Below are 18,736 nucleotides of genomic sequence, written 5' to 3'. Positions count from 1 at the left end.
ATAATTTTAAATGAATTTATTTGCTTACAAAAAGAAAATCAGCATATTACTATGTGAAAATTAAAACATTAAGCGAGAGAAGTAAATCCGCGTGTCCACTGCGCTCTGATAAAATTAGATTTACAGCGACTCCCCAGAGCACCCATGCAATTTGATCATTGCTCATTTAAAAATAAAATGCATTTGCTTTAGAAGTTACTGCTCTTATTGTACAACAAAAGACATCCGTTACAACCGAGAGAGCACTGGCTCGTAGATTTCATTAAACACAGTAGTAGATGTGGTGAAAAACAACAAGAACTTCAGAGTTATATAACCATAATTACAGATAGATTGAGGAAGAAACAGCACAACAACACTGGCAGCGCTGCACCTGCACCGGCCCGACAGTTATAAAATACTGCGTGTTCACATTCACCTGTTAAACGTCTAGCAGAGACCGTGTTTTAAATGCTTGTTACTTGTACGGATAAATTAGTACTTAGTTTAGCAGCAGCTACAACAAATGCTATTTAAGGATTGAACCGTGACTGCATGATGGTACCTTGAACAGGTTAGAAACTAAATTAACAAAAAGGAGAGATATTTAATGTCCAAGGAGCGACTACAAAGGGATGACCGTTGACCGAGTTTTGGCAACACCTCAGTCTAGTCAGATGAAACATGTAAACTTAACTGTCCAACAACCGCAGCTGAAAAGAAACTGACGATGGAAAAAAAAAGAGGAGAAATTAAAGCTACTGAAACACATTTCTTTCTAAAACTAGAATTTCATCAAGGCAGCAGGAATCGTGTAGTGTGTAGGGGAAAGAGTGCAATGCAGGACCTCCTTCTCAGAGTTAAATCTTCAGTTAATTCATGATTAAATCACATTCAAGTAGTGTTTCTTCACAATGTAGACGAAGGATGATGTGAAATGTTTCTCGTAAAAGCCTCCCTCTTTCTCCTTAAATCAAACCCCACCCTCACATTCCCCAAGGCCTAATAAAGTCACTTCATTCCTGTCGATCTGAAAGGACGGTACAGATTCAAGCAAACAGAAACCAGATCTGAGAGAAGAACCTTCAGCACTGCTTAAATCTGTGAAGTCCTTTCAGAAGGATATCTGATCTACCAGAGCTTCTATGTAAGCAAGGACACGGGGTGAATAGATATGTGGGGAACCCAGCCACCATCTTCCTCTTCTAGGTAGGCGGGTTCTGACTGCAACTGTGTTTTTCTACTCCCTGTATTTCTCCATTACAATATTCTGCACTTCCTCCTCCTCTTCTTGACAGGCGGGGGGCACAGCACCGCCCTGATGGCTTCGTCAAACACCGTCTTTAGGCCGCGCTGCGTCAGAGCGGAGCACTCCAGATACTTCACTGAACCTGGAGGGCGGAGGAGAGGGAAACAAAAAGGCAGAGGAACCAGTCAGCAAATCATGGCACCATGAGACCTTTTTGTAACCTCCATAATTCAACCCTTTTCAAATGATTAATTTGTAGAGTTTCAACTGACTTATTTCTTTAGCCATGGCCAGGCCCTGAGGGTAGGTGATGGGGGTGAGCTTCTTCTCCTTCAGTTTCTCAATAGTGTCCTTGTCGTCTCTCAGATCTAGCTTGGTGCCCACCAGGATGATGGGCGTGTTGGGACAGTGGTGTCTCACCTCAGGGTACCACTGAGGGAGGAGGGAGAGAGTCGGAGAGACACCGTTACATTAATAGTTGTGTCAGAAACGGCAATTGTCTAATGGCTAGCATCCAAGATACAGCTGTGTTATTCCTCTACCAAAAAAGATGTAATCATGAAATGTGATCCAAACAATTAACCTAGTATTTATTAAATAATATGAGTGGCAGATTTGACAAACTTGAGCAAGTTTTTCTCACCTTGGCACGGACGTTTTCAAAGGAGGCTGGACTGACGAGTGAAAAGCAAATCAGGAAAACATCCTGAGGAGGAAAATGACAAACATCAACACACCATTAACACATTGTATAGCCACTGTGTAAGTCCTTCTATTACTACTGGGACAAGAATAACTTCATCTTGGTCAGAGATTAATCCACACTATGATGCTGAATGTAGCACACAACAGAGACTTAATAGACCCCAAATGCTAAGGCATGAGGGTTCACAAATGTAGACTCTGTTGGTTAGATTCACACTGACTCTCGCTCTCAGCTCCTTGTGAGCCTCTGGCACAGAGGCCGGTTTGTTGTCGGGACAAAGAGCGCAAACAAGTGCTTCCTTTCACTTCCTGCAGACAGTGTATAGGTACTATGGATACAAGGCTCTACTCTGCGGAGTCTCTTAAGCATTTAAAGCCAGTGAATATCTCTAAATCAATGGTGGCTAAGTGAAAACAGTGTTCATGCTAACATTGTCTGGCTGATACTGGTGTGGGCACGGCGATGGTCTGTTAGTAAAGTGTATAGATGTGTGTACGTACCGTCTGAGGGTAGGACAGAGGCCTCAGCCTGTCGTAGTCCTCCTGTCCGGCTGTATCCCATAGGCCCAGGTTCACCGGTTTACCATCCACCATTACATTTGCAGAGTAGTTGTCAAAGCTGTAGCAGCGGAGGAGAGGATAAGGTGTAAAATGCAGTTTAATGCATTGCGGATAGGGCTAGGCGATTATTCAACATGATCATTTAGAGTCTTTTAATGGAATCATATCCTGGTGAACTTATCCACACAATGATGTGTGAATTCACACTCATACTAACTCAAATTTAAGGGAAAATTTAACTCAGATTTACGGGAACATCATTTGAAGACGACTGGTTTTTAACATCAAACTTCACATTTCCATTCAGTGCAGGGGTGCAACTATAGTCCTAATCTGTGTGTATGCTATCATAGTCCAGTGTGCAGCTGGAAATATTTATACTTATTTCTCTAAAATGTCACTTTGAACATCTTGCAACAAAAAAAATCATATTTAAATGAGATGATCTTTTATTTCTCAAGTTAATATTTGGTAGCATGGAAAAACGAGCTTTACCATAATTTATTTAGGACTATATGTTTATATAATTATCAGAGAACTTGCTATATCAGGATACAGACCATTATCAAGATGTGAAATTACATAATACGGTAGAAGATTTATTTTGCCCAGCCCAACATTACCTCATCTATACTATATGGTGAAGACATAAAGCTCAAAGACACAACTGATTGCTGACCCTCTTAACCCAGCTGTTCGTGTGTGTGTGTGTGTGTCTTACACTGTGGGGATGTACTCTCCAGGGAAGGCATTGGTAGTGTAGCTGATGAGCAGGCATGTTTTCCCCACAGCCCTGAGATTAGAAAACATTGAAAGAGAAAATACAAAGATGAGATCAAAATATTTCTGCTGTATTGTCACAATTTTACAGTATATTCTCAAGTGTAATTTGGGAAAACACAAGTCAGTTTCTTAGTATTTATGCATGTTGTAAGTATAACCTGTCTTGCCTGACAGGTTAAAAAGTCAGGGAGGTCTGGTTTAACCTGTGTTGCCCCAACTTGAGTGCAGTTTCCCCCCATGGGAGGATCATTTTAGTATCATCCAATTCCTTTTTTCATGGGCAATATCAATGATCATTAGCTGCAAGACCCTATATTATATGTGAAACGGTTCTCAGTTGTTATTTTAGAACTTCCTCTTGTTGTTGCACTGTCCATTTGCTGAAGAAATGACACTGGTCATTTCCCGGCTGTGGGACTCATAAAGGTTATCTTATCTTAAGACCACGTCATCGGTTTATAAATCAAAGGCGGCTATAAAGCTGGTGTTTGACTTGATTGTAGTTGTGATATCCAATAAACTGAAAAATAAGTTGTTACAAGGCCTTAAGTGACTTTGGTTTACGGCAACCTTACAAAGTGTCCTTAGGTAAAGTACTGTCTCACAACTTGGCCGCACATTAACACTTTTTACTCTTCTATATTTATGACCCTGCTTCAGTTGTTACTTTGCAGGTTCATATTAATAACTTAACAAAGAATAATTAAGATGTATTATTATGGACTTAGATACCTGGAAGTATAGAAGTCATTAAAGTTAGCTCCACCTTTGCTACCAGCAGCAGAATGAAAATGATGCAATGGATCATTGATACAGCTCCGGGACAAATTAACAGACCAATCCAAATGTTTCCTAAATCTTTATCTCTACATGTATGGCAACCATTTCAGTGTCTGTTGAATTCCAACACAGAGCAAAATGGTCAGTAGTTTATAGAATACAATACAAAAAATATATTATAATAATTCAACTCAAAGACATGTCTATCAATAATAAAACCAGAGAAACTGATAATGCTGAAGTGGTCTGTTCATCTTTTCCACAGCTGTATATTTTTCCAGTGGCCATCCTGCATAGGGATTACTCTTAGTTTGGTATTATTGATGCTAATACACATTAGTATAAATAATTAAGGTAAATAGAGTACTTTTACTTCACTATATTTAAATAATACCTTTAATGTAAAACAAAACAACACTTAAATAAAGCTTAAGTAACACCTGGATTAACATTCACAATCCTACAGTATACAAAGTCATTAAAGTTAGCTGAACCTTTACCATCTAAAATATTCATCTGAAATGAGGCCAATCTACATAATGACTTATTTTACCTTGGGTACTTTAAGTTTATTTTGATGCTAATACTTTTGTACTTTTACTTGAGTAACATTTGATTGCTTTTACAGAGTATTCCTACACTCTACTACTTAAAGGTACTACTGCTTTTAAGTACAAGACCTGAGTGCTTCCTTCACCTCTGCTTCTACATGGGACGGGTTATAAAGCAGCTCACTTAGCTGTCGACATGGCAGCCTGCGTCATGTCTAATAAATGACATGCTGTGACCCATCTAGTCACACCTAACCCGAGCATGTAGATAAATCTGTCTGACCCAGCTGGGCTGCAGAGCAGGCACAACAACAGCTGTTGCTCAACTTAGCATGTTATCTGGAGCTTCATAGCGGCTGGACAAGTGTATGAAAAGAGGGGCAATGACTAGCAACTGTGTAATTATCATACGAGTCCATTTTGGGTGTTTTATGGGTTAAAATAAGGTTACAAAGGTGGTTTTACGTCACGTTTCCCACTACCTTAGCATGTTACCTGGAGCTTCGTAGTGGTTAACAAAGTGTATGAAAAGGGGTCAACGACAACCAACTATCTTAGCTGTTGAACCACATTCATGCAAGTCGATTTTGGGCGTTTTATGAGTTAAAATAAGGTTACAAATATGGCATTAGGTCACCGCCTCCAACTACATTGCGGTTTTCTGGAGCTTGTTAGCCGTAAGTCAACTGTTGGTAACCGGGTTAGCAAAAAGTAACTATATTAGCTTCACACCACTACAATATGAGTCTAATTGTGGTAATATATGGTTTAAAGGTTAAAAATATAGTTAAACTTACCCGTCCCCCACCACCACACACTTAATGGCCTGCATTGGTCGCCTCTCTCGCTAGCAACCCAGCCAACGGTAGGTGGTTTCGGTTAGCTTAGCAACGGCTAACGGCGGCTAAAATAAAACCAGCCCGTGTCGCTTGGCAACGTAACCAAAGTGCCTTCGACTGCACTCCAAAAGTTAATATAATGTTCTCGTTAAAGAAAGTTATCCGGCTTGTATGTCCTACTCAGCAACACCCGGTGAAACTCCAAAGTTGTAATCCAAACAGGCAACACCCAGAAAAAAAAAAACGCTGGACCAAGACAGGGGAAAAGGAAAAAAACGCCCACAGATGAGAGCTGGAGCTCGGAGATCCCGAGATCCCTGATGGCCACATCCGGTGATCGAAGGCCGGAGAAACACTGCCATCTACTGGTGACTACTGGAAACACACCAGGTGACAAGGCCACTCAGGTACACTTCTATTTTGGTAAATACAGTAGTGGTGGAAAAGATACTCGGATTTCTTGGGTAAAAGTAATAATACCATACTTTAAAAAATATTTTCAATTAAAAAGTACTGCATCAAGAATGTTACCTAAGTGAGAGTATATATGATTAGGAAAAGGTGCCTGTATTAAGGGTAAAAGTACTCTTAGTCCAATTAAATGTCTGTTATACTTAAGTATAATGTTGGATGGTTTAATCTATAGCAAAGAATCCTACATTTTGTTAGATACATGGATGGGAGAAATATGAAAATACTTTTCCCAAATAAAAAATATCGAAGCACATTTAACACCATTAAAAGAATCACATGAAAGATAATTTAAGTATTTTTATACCATTTATGATTTGAGAACATGTTTCCCTATTTTTCATAACATCTCATTATTTTGAGATATTTTTTTAATATAATTTTGCATTACTAAGATATTATTTTGAGATATCATGTCATTATTTTGCAAACTAAGTCATTATTTTTGCATTACTGAGTCACTCAAGTCCTTTTTCTGTGATACTAAGTAGGTATCTTGAGATCCGAAGTGGTAGTTTCTCAAGTATTTTAAGTTTCTCATAATTTTGCGATACTCAGTAATCCCTTTACACGCAGTATTGTGTAATCATTCAGTGCAGTTTAACATGTGACCACGGGAGGGCAGCATTTCACAATGTACTGTCAAACTAGTCTATGATAGCATCCACATGAACCCCCCCCCCCCCCCCCCCCCCACACACACACACACACACACACACACACACACACACAAACACACACACACACTTTATCCTCAGTTTGTTGAATGTCGAAAGTCTCATGCATCATATTTGTAATGGTTTTTATTCTCCATCAAGTCTATGGCAATCAGTGTAGCACATAGTGGAGACACACACACACACACACACACACACACACACACACACACACACACACACACACACACACACACACACACACTCACATACATTAGTAACCTTGACTGTGGATAATGTTATTGGGGGATTTTCCAGCAAACAACACATTAATAGGATAAATGTCAGCCTTAAATTGGTGGTAAAAGCAGAGGAGGGAGATCAATGAAGGATAAACAGGCCTGTCGTCGCCACATCAGGGAGGCTGTAAAACACAGTGGGACTGCGCTGTGGGACCTAAGGATGTCAAACTGAGAAAAGACATTAAAGAGGAAATCTGCTCCGAGGCAGTATTCACGCATCTTCAGAAAGAAAAGCATATTAGAAAATTGTAATACATCTTGAAGGAGTTTCACAGACACATTTCTGAGTAGTTAGTATTGCATTGAGATCATCCTTTCATTGCAATACATCTTTGTGTGGCATTTGTTGTCATTAATTTCCAAGCTGCTTCTGAAACATGATTTCATTCATCTGCTAGGGAACCTAATTACAATAAAAGTTTTGCTCTTTGGAGGTCGGTTGATTTTGTTTCGAAAGTGCTTCTGCTTTTCAACTTTTAAAGCTGAAAATACAACAAAAATATGACCCAGATATTCTGCATTTTGTCTGTTAAAGGGACAGTTCACCACACATTTTAAAAACACATTTCCCCCTGTGGCGGTATTTATCAATATTGGGTGTAAGAAAGCTCTGCCTTTTCTCTCACGTAATGAAACTAGACGGCACTTGCTTGTAGAGCTCGGAGCACCAAAAAGAATAATTTAAACTAAACAGTAATATATCTTTCAGGAAATCATGACCTATATACACAAACCCCTTCAGAGACTTTGTTGAAAGCAATTTCATGTAGGAACTATTTTCTTTCTACTGAATTAAACCCACCAACCATATCATCATAAAGAAGGAAGCATAACCTGCATGTAGCTGCAGCTAGTAGCTTAGCATAAAGAGAAGTAAGGTCAAAAGCTAGCCTGGCTTTGGAAGAAAGATTGGTACAGCTTCCTATAGGGTGATTCAGAAAGCACAGCTATTATTAAGGTGATCTTTGTTGGTGAGGCTTTTATTGTGCACTGTCACGCTCAGCTCTCCACCTGCCTCCCCGCCGCCCTCACCTCCCTCTCACACTGCCTTTCTGAGAGTCATTTTATCGCATCATTATGTTTAACCATTAGCTTTCTAAATAATCACCAAGGTTTAATGACCCCTGTCATGGTGCTCTCATTTGCATAGGAGTCAGATTGACTGTCTGCAGGCAATCAACACTTAAATGGCAGAATGTGCTCTGTAATGGTATGGCACTCACAACAGAGTCCACGGGGCGCCTGCCATCACACAATGTGGAGTAAATAACCATTTTTAATGGAGTGAAAGCTAAAGGATGAGAGTATCCACAAGTTATCGTCACCATTTTAGCAGAGCGGAGAACATAAAGCAGATGTTGAAGCAGAGGATGCTGCTACTTCTGGTTCCCTCATGTGAACAATGTAAAGCCATACATCCTGCAGAGATAAGATCCTATAGATATCTAGCACTGCTATGAATCATTCAGCAGCTGCAACCGTGACATCTGATAGATTTTTAGAGGATTAATCTGTGGAGGCAAGTCTGATTAAGGCACTGCATATCTGATAAAAATAGATAATTTGTCACAGCTGCATCAATGAATAACTTTTAACCTAATTTCTCCTCACTCACTTCACATACAATGCATAAAATACACCTTACTCTTCTGCTAAATGTAACTGCACACAGAGATGGATTACTGAACCATGCACAGGCCGAGGGATCCATAATGCCTGGCTTTCATTTGCAAAATGTCACTTGAAGAGACACAAACTGACACAAATTGACAAAATAAATGTTACGTCTGAGGCACAATAAAATGATAGACCCCAAACGCACGACTCGACACAAAAAGAGTTTCCAAAAAAAGTTTTTTTACTAGAGGTAATATTCCATAGTCACAAAATTCTAAGCATACGCACACTAGCGTGGTGGCAACTCAAAACGATCTGGCACTGGGCACAGAGACAAACACAGCTTAAATACACAAGGTGAACACAGGTGTAAACAATAAGGGCGGGGCAGTTAATCAGGTCAAGGGGAGGGACAACCAAGGAGGGGAAATCAAGCGAGACACAACAGTAAAGAAACAAAATGGTCTCAAAGAGGCACACAAATTCACAAAATCAATGATGAGGCACAAAACAACTGCAAAGCAATCACAAATAGAAACAAAAAGACCATTACAGTTGCATAATATGACCAAATAATACTTAAAATTACTATAAAGAGGCACAACATGACCAAACATTAACACAATAACTGCAAGAGACACAAAACTACCACAAAGAGATGCCAAAAAACTACAAGAGGCACAAAAAAAACCGACCCAAAAAGCAAACAAAATGACCCCAAAGTACACCATATCACAAAAAGATATACAAAATAAGAAAGAGATAGGAAAAAAGTAAACCCATAATAAAGTCTGTAAATCTTCTATTAAAGACGATTGGGACTTTTGCTTGTCTCTGCCCAGTGGCTTATTGTCTCATAATCCCCCCAATGGCTGCACAATGCAACAAATCCCATTCCTAAAAGTCTCAGTGCAGGAAATTGATTATTTTTCGTTGTGTGGAAGCTGTAAAATTAAATTTGACGCTCCCTGCAAGCCTCTAAGATTCGACTGCATGCTAAACGGTGATAGAAGGATGTTCAGACTGCAGCTTGTGCAGCTTTAAAGAGAGGCAGCAGATGTTAAATGTCCCTAAAAATAAACTTTTGAAGCAGTCCTCACTTTTCATGGGAAATGACATGCAGTAATTGCAGAGCTTTAGTCATCAGGTGAAAGGGGAGCTTCTGAGGGCTCACTTATGTCCAGTGCCATCAATTTGAAACGCTATTTATTTCAGATAACAACCGCTTATATGAGTCATTTCTGCTATCCCATCCGATGGGATCTGTTCACGCTGTGAGGAGAGTCACATGCTGCTGCAGTGGATGTGATGGGAAGTTTCCCTTGGCTCCCAGCTGGAAAGATGTCCCACGCGTTTCCCTTGTCCTCCCTTTTTTTTCTGTGTGTGTGTGTGTGTGTGTGTGTGTGTGTGTGTGTGTGTGTGTGTGTGTGTGTGTGTTGCTCTTCCATTCTTCACCGGCATTGCCTGCTTCTCTGTCTCAGCCATTGTGAGAAAGGAAGTGTCACATTTTTGTGTGTTTGTGTTCGCAGGAATGTGTGTGGGATTGTTGCAGATGGTTTTCACAAGATTAAGGAATTCCTCAGAAACTCCCCAGGTTACAAAAGACAAATGCAGTCCCGGCTTTGAGTATTTATTCACACAACCAAACCCACTAAATGTTCATAGGAACCCTGAAGTGACCCTTTACTGGTAGTAGACTGTCCTCAGTGACATGACAAATGCATAGAGCATGATTTTGTATTGTTTGAACACCAATATTACTGTGCATAAAAGGGCTGAGTAGACATTAAATTATCAGTCTCAATACAAACAAACCAGACTCTAATACAGAGGGCTGAAGCTGCAGGGCTCAACATCTTCCTCATTATTATGGTATGGGTCATGAAGCAGGTAATACGTGCTCAGGATGCTACTGCCGAGCGAAAGCAGCCAAGAGACACGCTGGATGAATCCGGTCCCACGCAGCACAGGGTCACTTCCCCATGATTGCGACAAAAGTCGCGCCCTAACATTTAGGATGAGCCTGTTTTGGAGGACATATAAAGACAAACTCAGGAGGTACAGCAGATTTATAAACTCAAATATGTGTGTGATGACGTCTAATTTGTCTTTTTCTCCCCCCCACATTTCTTAGGGTATCTGTCTACAACCTTTAGAATAGAACAGGTTATGGGATATTGTTGTGGGTTAAGTTTAAAGGGGCCCTTTTATGCTCATTCTCAGGTTCATATTTATATTCTGTGTCTCTACTCCGACATGTCTCCATGCTCCAATGTTCAAAAAGCTCTTTATTTTTCTCATACTGCCTGTGCTGCAGCACTTCTATTCACCTGAAACCAGAGCCCAGTCTGCTCTGATTGGTTAGCTGGCTGGCGCTGTTGTGATTGGACAACAACTTAGCGATCTCCCTCCCCAATGTGTTGGAGGGCTAGCCAATATAAGTGTTACGTAGTGATGTCAGCATGTTACAGATGTAAACAAAGGCGTCCATTGAGGGCGTTTCAGCAATGGTGGGGATTGGTGGGAGAGAAACTTTGAGATTTTACCCTTTGCAGACCATTGACATGCACTAAAACCTATAACAAACAACAGGAAAGGGGAAAACCCCGAAAAGCATGATAGGGTCTCTTAATTCAGATTTTCCGCTTCATTTTTCTTCACAAAGCCACATGAGCCAACTAAAATAGCCTTATCCTACAGTTCTCACATGCATGCATACATTAGTGCATGTGCCTGTGCTGTAATCAGACTGCTGAACATGCACACGGTCGTCCATAATCACTCACAGGGCTGGAGGTCAGTCCGTCTACTCCCCGCACATGAGATGTTTTAATGTGGCTGACATGCTGTGTCGTGGCAACCCGCTTCTAGGGAAATATAAAGTGCATCCATCCAGTGTTTCTTTTCTGCTGGCTTGTAAAGGAGGAGAAATAAATATACATTAATGTGGGCAAACATGATGTCAGACTGAGGCCAAGTTTATGGGTCAAATATCACTCAAACAGACTCCTACATCTTCTGTTTTATTACGTTTGTTTAAACGTGCCTTTGTGTCTTTGGCAGACATTTCCAAATCCTGATAAACACGGTGCATTGCAGCTGAATTAACTCCAGACTTGTATTGATTAAACTAATTTGGTTGTACAGAGAAAGCTCTTGCTGGTCTCCACCCTTTTTTTTTAACTTTGAGATGGAAACACAGCGTCTTCCTGTGTTGCTCCGGACATCGGCACTTAACACGGGATTTTTCCCGAAAGTGACAGCCTTCACTTCCCTCACACTCTTTCTCTTTGTGGGCATTTCAGGGAAACGCAGCAGCAGAAGTATTACAGAGAAAGAGAGAGGGTGATGAGGATGAAATTATCAAGTTTCTCAGTAAATATGAAACCCACTGCAGGCGGGCCTCCGAGGGGGTGTGAGGAGGAATTTATGGGGGAAGGCCGCAAATGAATTGTAAGCTATGGAGTCAGTATTTGTTTATGCCTGGAGCTGTTGAGGGAAAGAACATATGAGACCATTTATTTTCTATTTTAGGAAAGAGAAACTTGGTTGTGTCATCATGAAGATTGAAAAGTCATCCTAAATAGTCCTTTTTATCCCTGGATAGAGAATTAGGATGAGTAACATGTGATCAAACCATAAGACTGATGCTCTCTGCGAACTAATTGATACTTTAAGGTGATTATACCATGCCTACAATTTAAATGTTGGTAATTTGACCATGTCTGACTGATGAATTCAACCTACAGTCCTGTGTGCTTCACGTTTCAACCCTTAAGAAAAAGACCAAAACCAAAGACTTAAAAATGTGTTTTTAACAGGGCAGCAAACTACCCAGACTGAACCACACCCAAACTGTGGCACAAGACCCAGACCAAGACTTCAATTAAATAATTAACAGATTTGCACAAATAAAGAGCAGCATCAACTAAGAAATGTCTGGCATTACAAATATAGTAGTATCGTCAATAAATGTGCTTTTATGGTGAGAATTTCTAAATTAAGTTAGTTCACTCCGCCTGTTGTAAGCGTAGAGGGGATCATGTGTTCAGCTGCCTGAGTGTGTCTGTGTGTAGGTGTGTGTGTGTGACTGTATTCGTCTGTCCAAAGCTAACATCTCATATAACATAATGTGGAGTCTAACGTTTTTTGTACACGTTCATGATTTATTCTCATAGGTCACTTAGGGTTGCTGTGATTTACTATTTATTTATTATTAAAACTACTGCATTGACTGCTTAAAATTGACACTGATTGACTGCCGACTCCTAAATCCTTTTAAACATGCTGGAAGAATCAATGCGAGACACTTTTTGTCCTTAATCATGACACAAAAATGTCATTTTTCAGGTTCTCAGTGTAGTAAAAAGTAGAGTAGTTCCTCTGATTGGTGATGTGGAGGTAGCATTCATCTGTAAATATTCAAATGAAATACCGGTTAATCACAATGGATGACACAGGTCAGGTCAGATTTCATAATAAAATCAGGGTGGAGGACAGGGCGATCACATCACTTCCTTTTTTCTAAAACTTTCTTCCATTGTCCGCCTGCAGCTCTGCACAGTTCATCTCAGCACAACTCCCTTCCTGCACTCTGGACCACACGCTGGCTCCGGCTTCATATCCGTCCCCACAGCACATCACTGCTGCCGGGATCTTCCCTGGAAAAGTAGGATGAGCTCACATGGGCCGGGACACACGGGAAATGTTTGAGCTGTTTTATTTTTTGAGGTGTCCTCATGCCTGCGTCACCAATAAGCAAAGCAGGGAGGAGGCATGAGGTCAGAATCCAAGAGTTGACGCACAATTCTTGAAGGCTTTATGAATACGTTTACCAAAACTGTGGATGAGGCGTTTTTCTAATTTGAAATACTCAAGTTTAAATGTATAATATAATATAATATGATAAAGTGATCATACTTGCTTTAGGCGCTGTGACAATTTCTATAACAACATTATCATTACGGTCTAACCCCCCAACCCCCGGACTTTCTTTTACCCACTACTGTGCAATATTTAATGGTATCGATTCAATATTATCGATAATACTGTGGAATTCCACTACTGTGTGATATTTCATTTCATAATGTGCAATAACCCACACTACCCTGTATACAGCACCATATTTATATTTATTTTTTGTGAAGGCACACGGCGTCTCTGTGCCCCCTACCCCCTTTTTTGCAATAAGTGTTGGATGTCTTATATTGTTATATTTTATGTAGATGTTTGCACTGCAAAAAGAGTTGCTTTTAATCTCATTGTACATGTGCATAGTGACGATAAAAGGCATTCATTCATCATGGCCAAAATAATTCACAATAACAATATTATCACAAAATCTATAGAAAATATTTACATTTTATAATGAAAATAAATTCTTTAACATCTTTAACTTTGTTTATTTGGCACATTTTGGCAAATTAATCAAACTCAAAATGAGAGTGGAGTGTGCTTACTGTATGTCTGTAACCATAAAAGTAAAAGTTCAACCGGGTAAAATAGTCCAAACGAAAAGATCTACAGAGCCTAACATCTGGCATTAAAACAATGACAATAACAACCTGACGGGGAGCAGTGCAAGGACGGAGTCTGTGTGTGAGACCATGTCATATTATTAACATGAGATCAACATTTATGGTTTTAAATATCAAAGTTTGCTGGTATACTGGTGTGTTCCTAAAACCCTTAGTTGTATTAGGATATATTTTCATCTGTATTAATGACTAAGAAGATTTACAAGGTGAATGAGTTAAATGTGACCTGTAAGAAAACCAAAAGCACCCTGACATGTTTCCTTATCAGTTCACCTTCACCTCATTGATTAAGGAGTTTAACCCCCCGTGAACTGAAGCAGCCGGTCCTCTGACCTTAAACAGTAACTAAACAAAGAGGGAAGGGTCAGTGTTTAATAGAGAGTGTCTAAATAACGAATAGATCTACTCCCATCGTCTAACGAGGCTGTTGACTAGTCCACTGTTTCATAAAGCTTTTTTTTTTTTTCCTTCACCACACAATTCAGTTGCTGTCTATCGTGCATATATGACATTTAAAGATGCAAAGTGTAGTATGAAAAGATTTAGAGCGATCCCACTCAAATGAAACAAGCGATAATATGTGAAAGCATCCAAAAATCACCCAAATTGCATAAAAAAATGCATAAAAAATAAAAATCCTATAACCTATTTTCTATTTATGTTTGATTATCACTTGAAGAGTAAAAAATAATGTCATACTTTTTGTATTTCATGTTTAATGCAGGACGTTTTGTGTTTATAACTTGATATTGCTACTCTGAAATACATTCCCCACAACAAGCCTTGACTGTTTTGTCATTTTCAGAGAATTTGTGAGTATTCTTAGCAATTTTAGGGGGAGTTTATTGTACAATTACACATTTAAATTCATAGGCTAGGTTTTTTTTAGATGTAATATATTTTAAGTGAACTATTTTCATTGTGTGTGTGTGTGTGTGTGTGTGTGTGTGTGTGTGTGTGTGTGTGTGTGTGTGTGTGTGTGTGTGTGTGTGTGTGTGTGTGTGTGTGTGTGATATTAGCAGGGGGCGGGGCTTAGTGACGCCTCCCTGCTCAGTGTGTGCAGACTGGAGGATGGAGCACAGAGGGAGAAACGCCGCCGCTGCTGGAGCCTCACACCGCGGTCAGACCCCTCTGAAACACCCGCTCTGCAATTAAGCAGCTCCCTTTAATTTACACCCAGACTGCGGTTTTTATTTTTCTGCCTCTATTCACATTAATTTCACCGCTGACATCTTGGCACCAGACCCCTTCATCTGTCTGTCAACACACCGGCTTCGACTGTCTGTCAGCGGGGGGAAAGCAGAGACAAATCCCGGTGAAAAACAATCAAAAATACATTTCTATCCAAAAGGTTCAGCAGGACACCTTCCGGTTGGACTACCCTGTCACTGCTGCCATCAACATGGAAGAAGACAATCACGGTAAGGCTGCTTTTAGTTTTTCTGCCCCTTTATTTGGTTTTTCTTCCTCAGCCTGTGTGCACGCGGATGGATGGATGTGTGTGTATATGAGTGTGAATCAGGAGGGTGTGTGTGGAGAATTCAGAACCAGGATGTTTTTCTGCAAACAACAACAACAAATCATGTTTTAAAAACCTGACATTAGTGGAGCATTTCTCAGTGAGGGAGAGTCTCCTGCAGCTACAGAACCGTATCGAAATGCTGGAGTCATGGCAATAAAAAAGCCAAAACACAGCATTTTTTATCATGCATGCACCTTCTCCATCTGTTTGATGTCTTGCTGTAAGGCTTTGAAGTTGCTCTCACTATCTTGTTGCGCCGTTTGAAGCCTCTAAACTGGGGGGGGGGGGGGGGGGGAAATGATAAGATAGACTGCCAGTCTTCCATATGGAGGAGAGACCTTGCAGCATCTACATCCTTTGATAACACATATTGTACAAAAGTCCTTATTGTGATATTTGATTCAGATAAATCTCGTTAAGGTTATTACAAAAGCTGCAGATTCTGACAAATATAGTGTGCAATGATGTGGAATATTATAAATGAAGCAAACATCACTTTAGATGCCATTTTCAGTGCAGAAAATATGCATATTAACAGTTATTTGGACATAAACATACATATTTGAGTCATATAAATTATGATTGGGTTACTCTAGAAGATGAATTTGTGCAACATGTAGCATGTGAAATGATATGTAATATAATAAATGGAAAAAGAATCCCTTTATCTGCCCTTTTTAGTACAGAAAACCTACATATAAAAGAGGAAGTGACTCTTAGGACAATAAAGCAATACAAATATTGAAGCTGAAAGTTCATAAAGTCTCATTGTGTTAAAACGATCCAAAAGTAAGTATTAAAAGAAGGCATATAAGGTACAAATCCAGCAGGTATATAATAAAGTATTTTGGTTCCAGAGTGCTGAATGAATGGAAGCTGTGCAGCTGCATGGTGCTTCAGGATTAGCTGCTTCTCGGAGTCCCATATCAGTTATTATATGTGTGCTGAGACACACGGCGCAGGATGCTTATGAGCAGATAATCCAAACCGCCTTGTGGACTGAAGGCCACAAAGGCGGTGTAATGTAAACAAACAGCTAAAGTCTGATAACAGTTTGTCAGTTAAACTGTGAGAGATTAGCATGAGCGGGGAGAGACCCTCATCTGGACTTCCTCCCCCCCCCCCCCCCTCACATTATTCTCCTGGTTTGAGTGGAAGTCACAATGACTGATTTTAATGCCCAAAAAGCTCTTTATTTTTCTCATACTGCCTGTGCTGCAGCGCCTCTTTTCACCCTGTGTCTGAAACCAGAGCCCAGTCTGCTCTGATTGGTTAGCTGGCCGGCTCTGTTGTGATTGGTCAACCGCTTAGAGATGTCCCGCCCCTTAGCCTATCACGCACAATGTGTTGTTAGGCAATAGAAGCGCGACTGTTACATCGTGATGTCACTATGTTACGGAAGTAAACAAAATCAATGTAACACACTACAGTAAAGGGAAAACCCCCCCCCAAAAGCCTAATAGGGCCTCTTTAATTATTTGTGTGTGGGCAGGTGTAGTTACTATTCCTGTTTTACTATGATCCCATTATTCATTTCATTATACTAACTGTGTATTCATGCTCCCCAGAGGATGAGTCTAAGCCATTTTGGTGACCTTCCGAAGTTCCTTTAGTGCCAACTTTGGTCACGTTAGGTCTAAAGACACATCAAAATGTAATGGGTAAACGGTCATGAAAGTATTTGAGCATATTGAAGATTCAGGAGGAAAAGCCCCTTTAAATGTTGGGTACTTTGTTAGCTCTACTGTGGTATGAAGAAGGTCAACTTTACCCAAACAATATCTCATTCATCTTGTGTGTTACAGGGAATGTCCAAATGTAGTTTGAGAATCTTGTTGAAAGTAATAATACTCGCAGTGTATTATTTGACCTGTGTCCTCTCGATTTAAACACCACAAACATCCCCTTTATAGGTTGATCTAATCACTTGTTCCACACGCCATATCGCAGACCAGTGAACGAGATACTGAGTCATGTGACAGGATGTCAGAGAGCACAGAGGCACGCTGTGTGATGATATCAAACATACGACACATCCCAGACATATTGTGTGAGAGTTGTTGAAATAACTTACCATAAATGTTAAAGTAATTTATAGCTCTCGTTCGCTCACTCGCTATTCTCACCTCGCTGCGTCTCACTCTATTGCATGCATCACTTAACATTGTCCACATGCACACACCTTGAGAGGCTGGTATCACATCCCAAACACTTAGCACTAAATCTGTCCCCCCGGGTCACTTACAGCTGCTGAAGTCAGTGACACCTTCATCGAGAGCCAATTAAAACAGTGAGTAGTTCAGACCAAGATGAAACTCATAAACTTATATATGATAATCGTTTGGAATCAGGACCTAACGTGTGTCAGATTTCGTAGATATTCGTGTCTGTGAAACTATCCAGAGACAATGTGTGCTTAGTAGCTCTAAGGTGCTTTATGCGTACCAAAAATTGTTCACATTACCATCATGTGTGTGCATTAGGGACTATGGTATGTTCTCACGCTTGCATGTACAGTATGCACTCAATGTGCACAACATACAGTATGTTCAAAGTTAGGGCTATGATTTGTTCTGCACCACTGGACTAAAGAGGGAACAGATGCCATGGATACTCTTTAGGATTAATAAATAGTATATGAAACTAAGGGCGCTTTCACAAGACAAGACTAGTGCCTTTGAATTGTTTGCTTTTGCAGACCGAAACAACAGCTCTGCTCCTTTTTCCAAGTGAGTGCTTAAGGGTTAGATAGTAGTGGAACTTTATTCGACCCAATGCTGAAATTAAACCATAGGCAGGATTATTGGTATTTGTTGAAATAGACATACATTAAAGAGGCCCTATTGTTTTTTGGGGGGTTTTCCCTTTCCTGTAGTATGTGATTTGGGTTTTTGTGCATGTAAAGGGTCTGCAAAGGCTAAAATCCCAACGTTCACTCCAGCATTAAGCATGTAAACATGTCACAGTGCAGGCTAAATATACAAAAATGAGCCTAAAAAGGGCATAATTTATATTCTTTAACATGAATGACAGAGTACTGACTTGGACTGCTGCATACGTTTGCTCATCATACAGAAAATGCTGAATAAATTCCACAGAATAGCAATGCTTACAACAATTTCATGAAAGATTTGAATATTTTTCATGTAGCGCTGGTTGATTTCTGTGTTTACATTATCCACTG

The 18,736-nt window shown here is 40.1% G+C and overlaps 2 protein-coding genes across 2 annotated transcripts in view; one reads left to right on the top strand and one right to left on the bottom strand.

Moving 5' to 3' along the window:
- Position 1: 1 nt before the first annotated feature.
- Positions 2–5,727, bottom strand: LOC134870527 (ras-related C3 botulinum toxin substrate 1). The gene is made up of 6 exons (XM_063892721.1): positions 5,406–5,727; positions 3,216–3,287; positions 2,435–2,552; positions 1,872–1,934; positions 1,501–1,660; positions 2–1,370 (listed from the first exon to the last, which is right to left on the bottom strand). Exons 1-6 carry the CDS (start codon positions 5,438–5,440, stop codon positions 1,240–1,242), a joined length of 579 nt encoding a protein of 192 aa, XP_063748791.1. The 5' UTR covers positions 5,441–5,727; the 3' UTR covers positions 2–1,239.
- A 9,378-nt stretch (positions 5,728–15,105) lies between these two features.
- LOC134870752 (cytohesin-3-like) overlaps positions 15,106–18,736 on the top strand; it is a 30,599-nt gene continuing 26,968 nt past the window's right edge. The window contains 1 exon segment of the mRNA XM_063893139.1: positions 15,106–15,451. Within this exon segment, the coding sequence (XP_063749209.1) occupies positions 15,433–15,451 (19 nt within the window). The 5' untranslated portion in view covers positions 15,106–15,432.

The sequence above is a fragment of the Eleginops maclovinus genome, chromosome 10 (assembly GCF_036324505.1).
Source record: "Eleginops maclovinus isolate JMC-PN-2008 ecotype Puerto Natales chromosome 10, JC_Emac_rtc_rv5, whole genome shotgun sequence".
NCBI classification, from domain to species: Eukaryota; Metazoa; Chordata; class Actinopteri; order Perciformes; family Eleginopidae; genus Eleginops; species Eleginops maclovinus.
The sequence above is the reverse complement of the archived record's forward strand: the minus strand, read 5'-3'. Positions and strand labels throughout refer to the sequence as shown.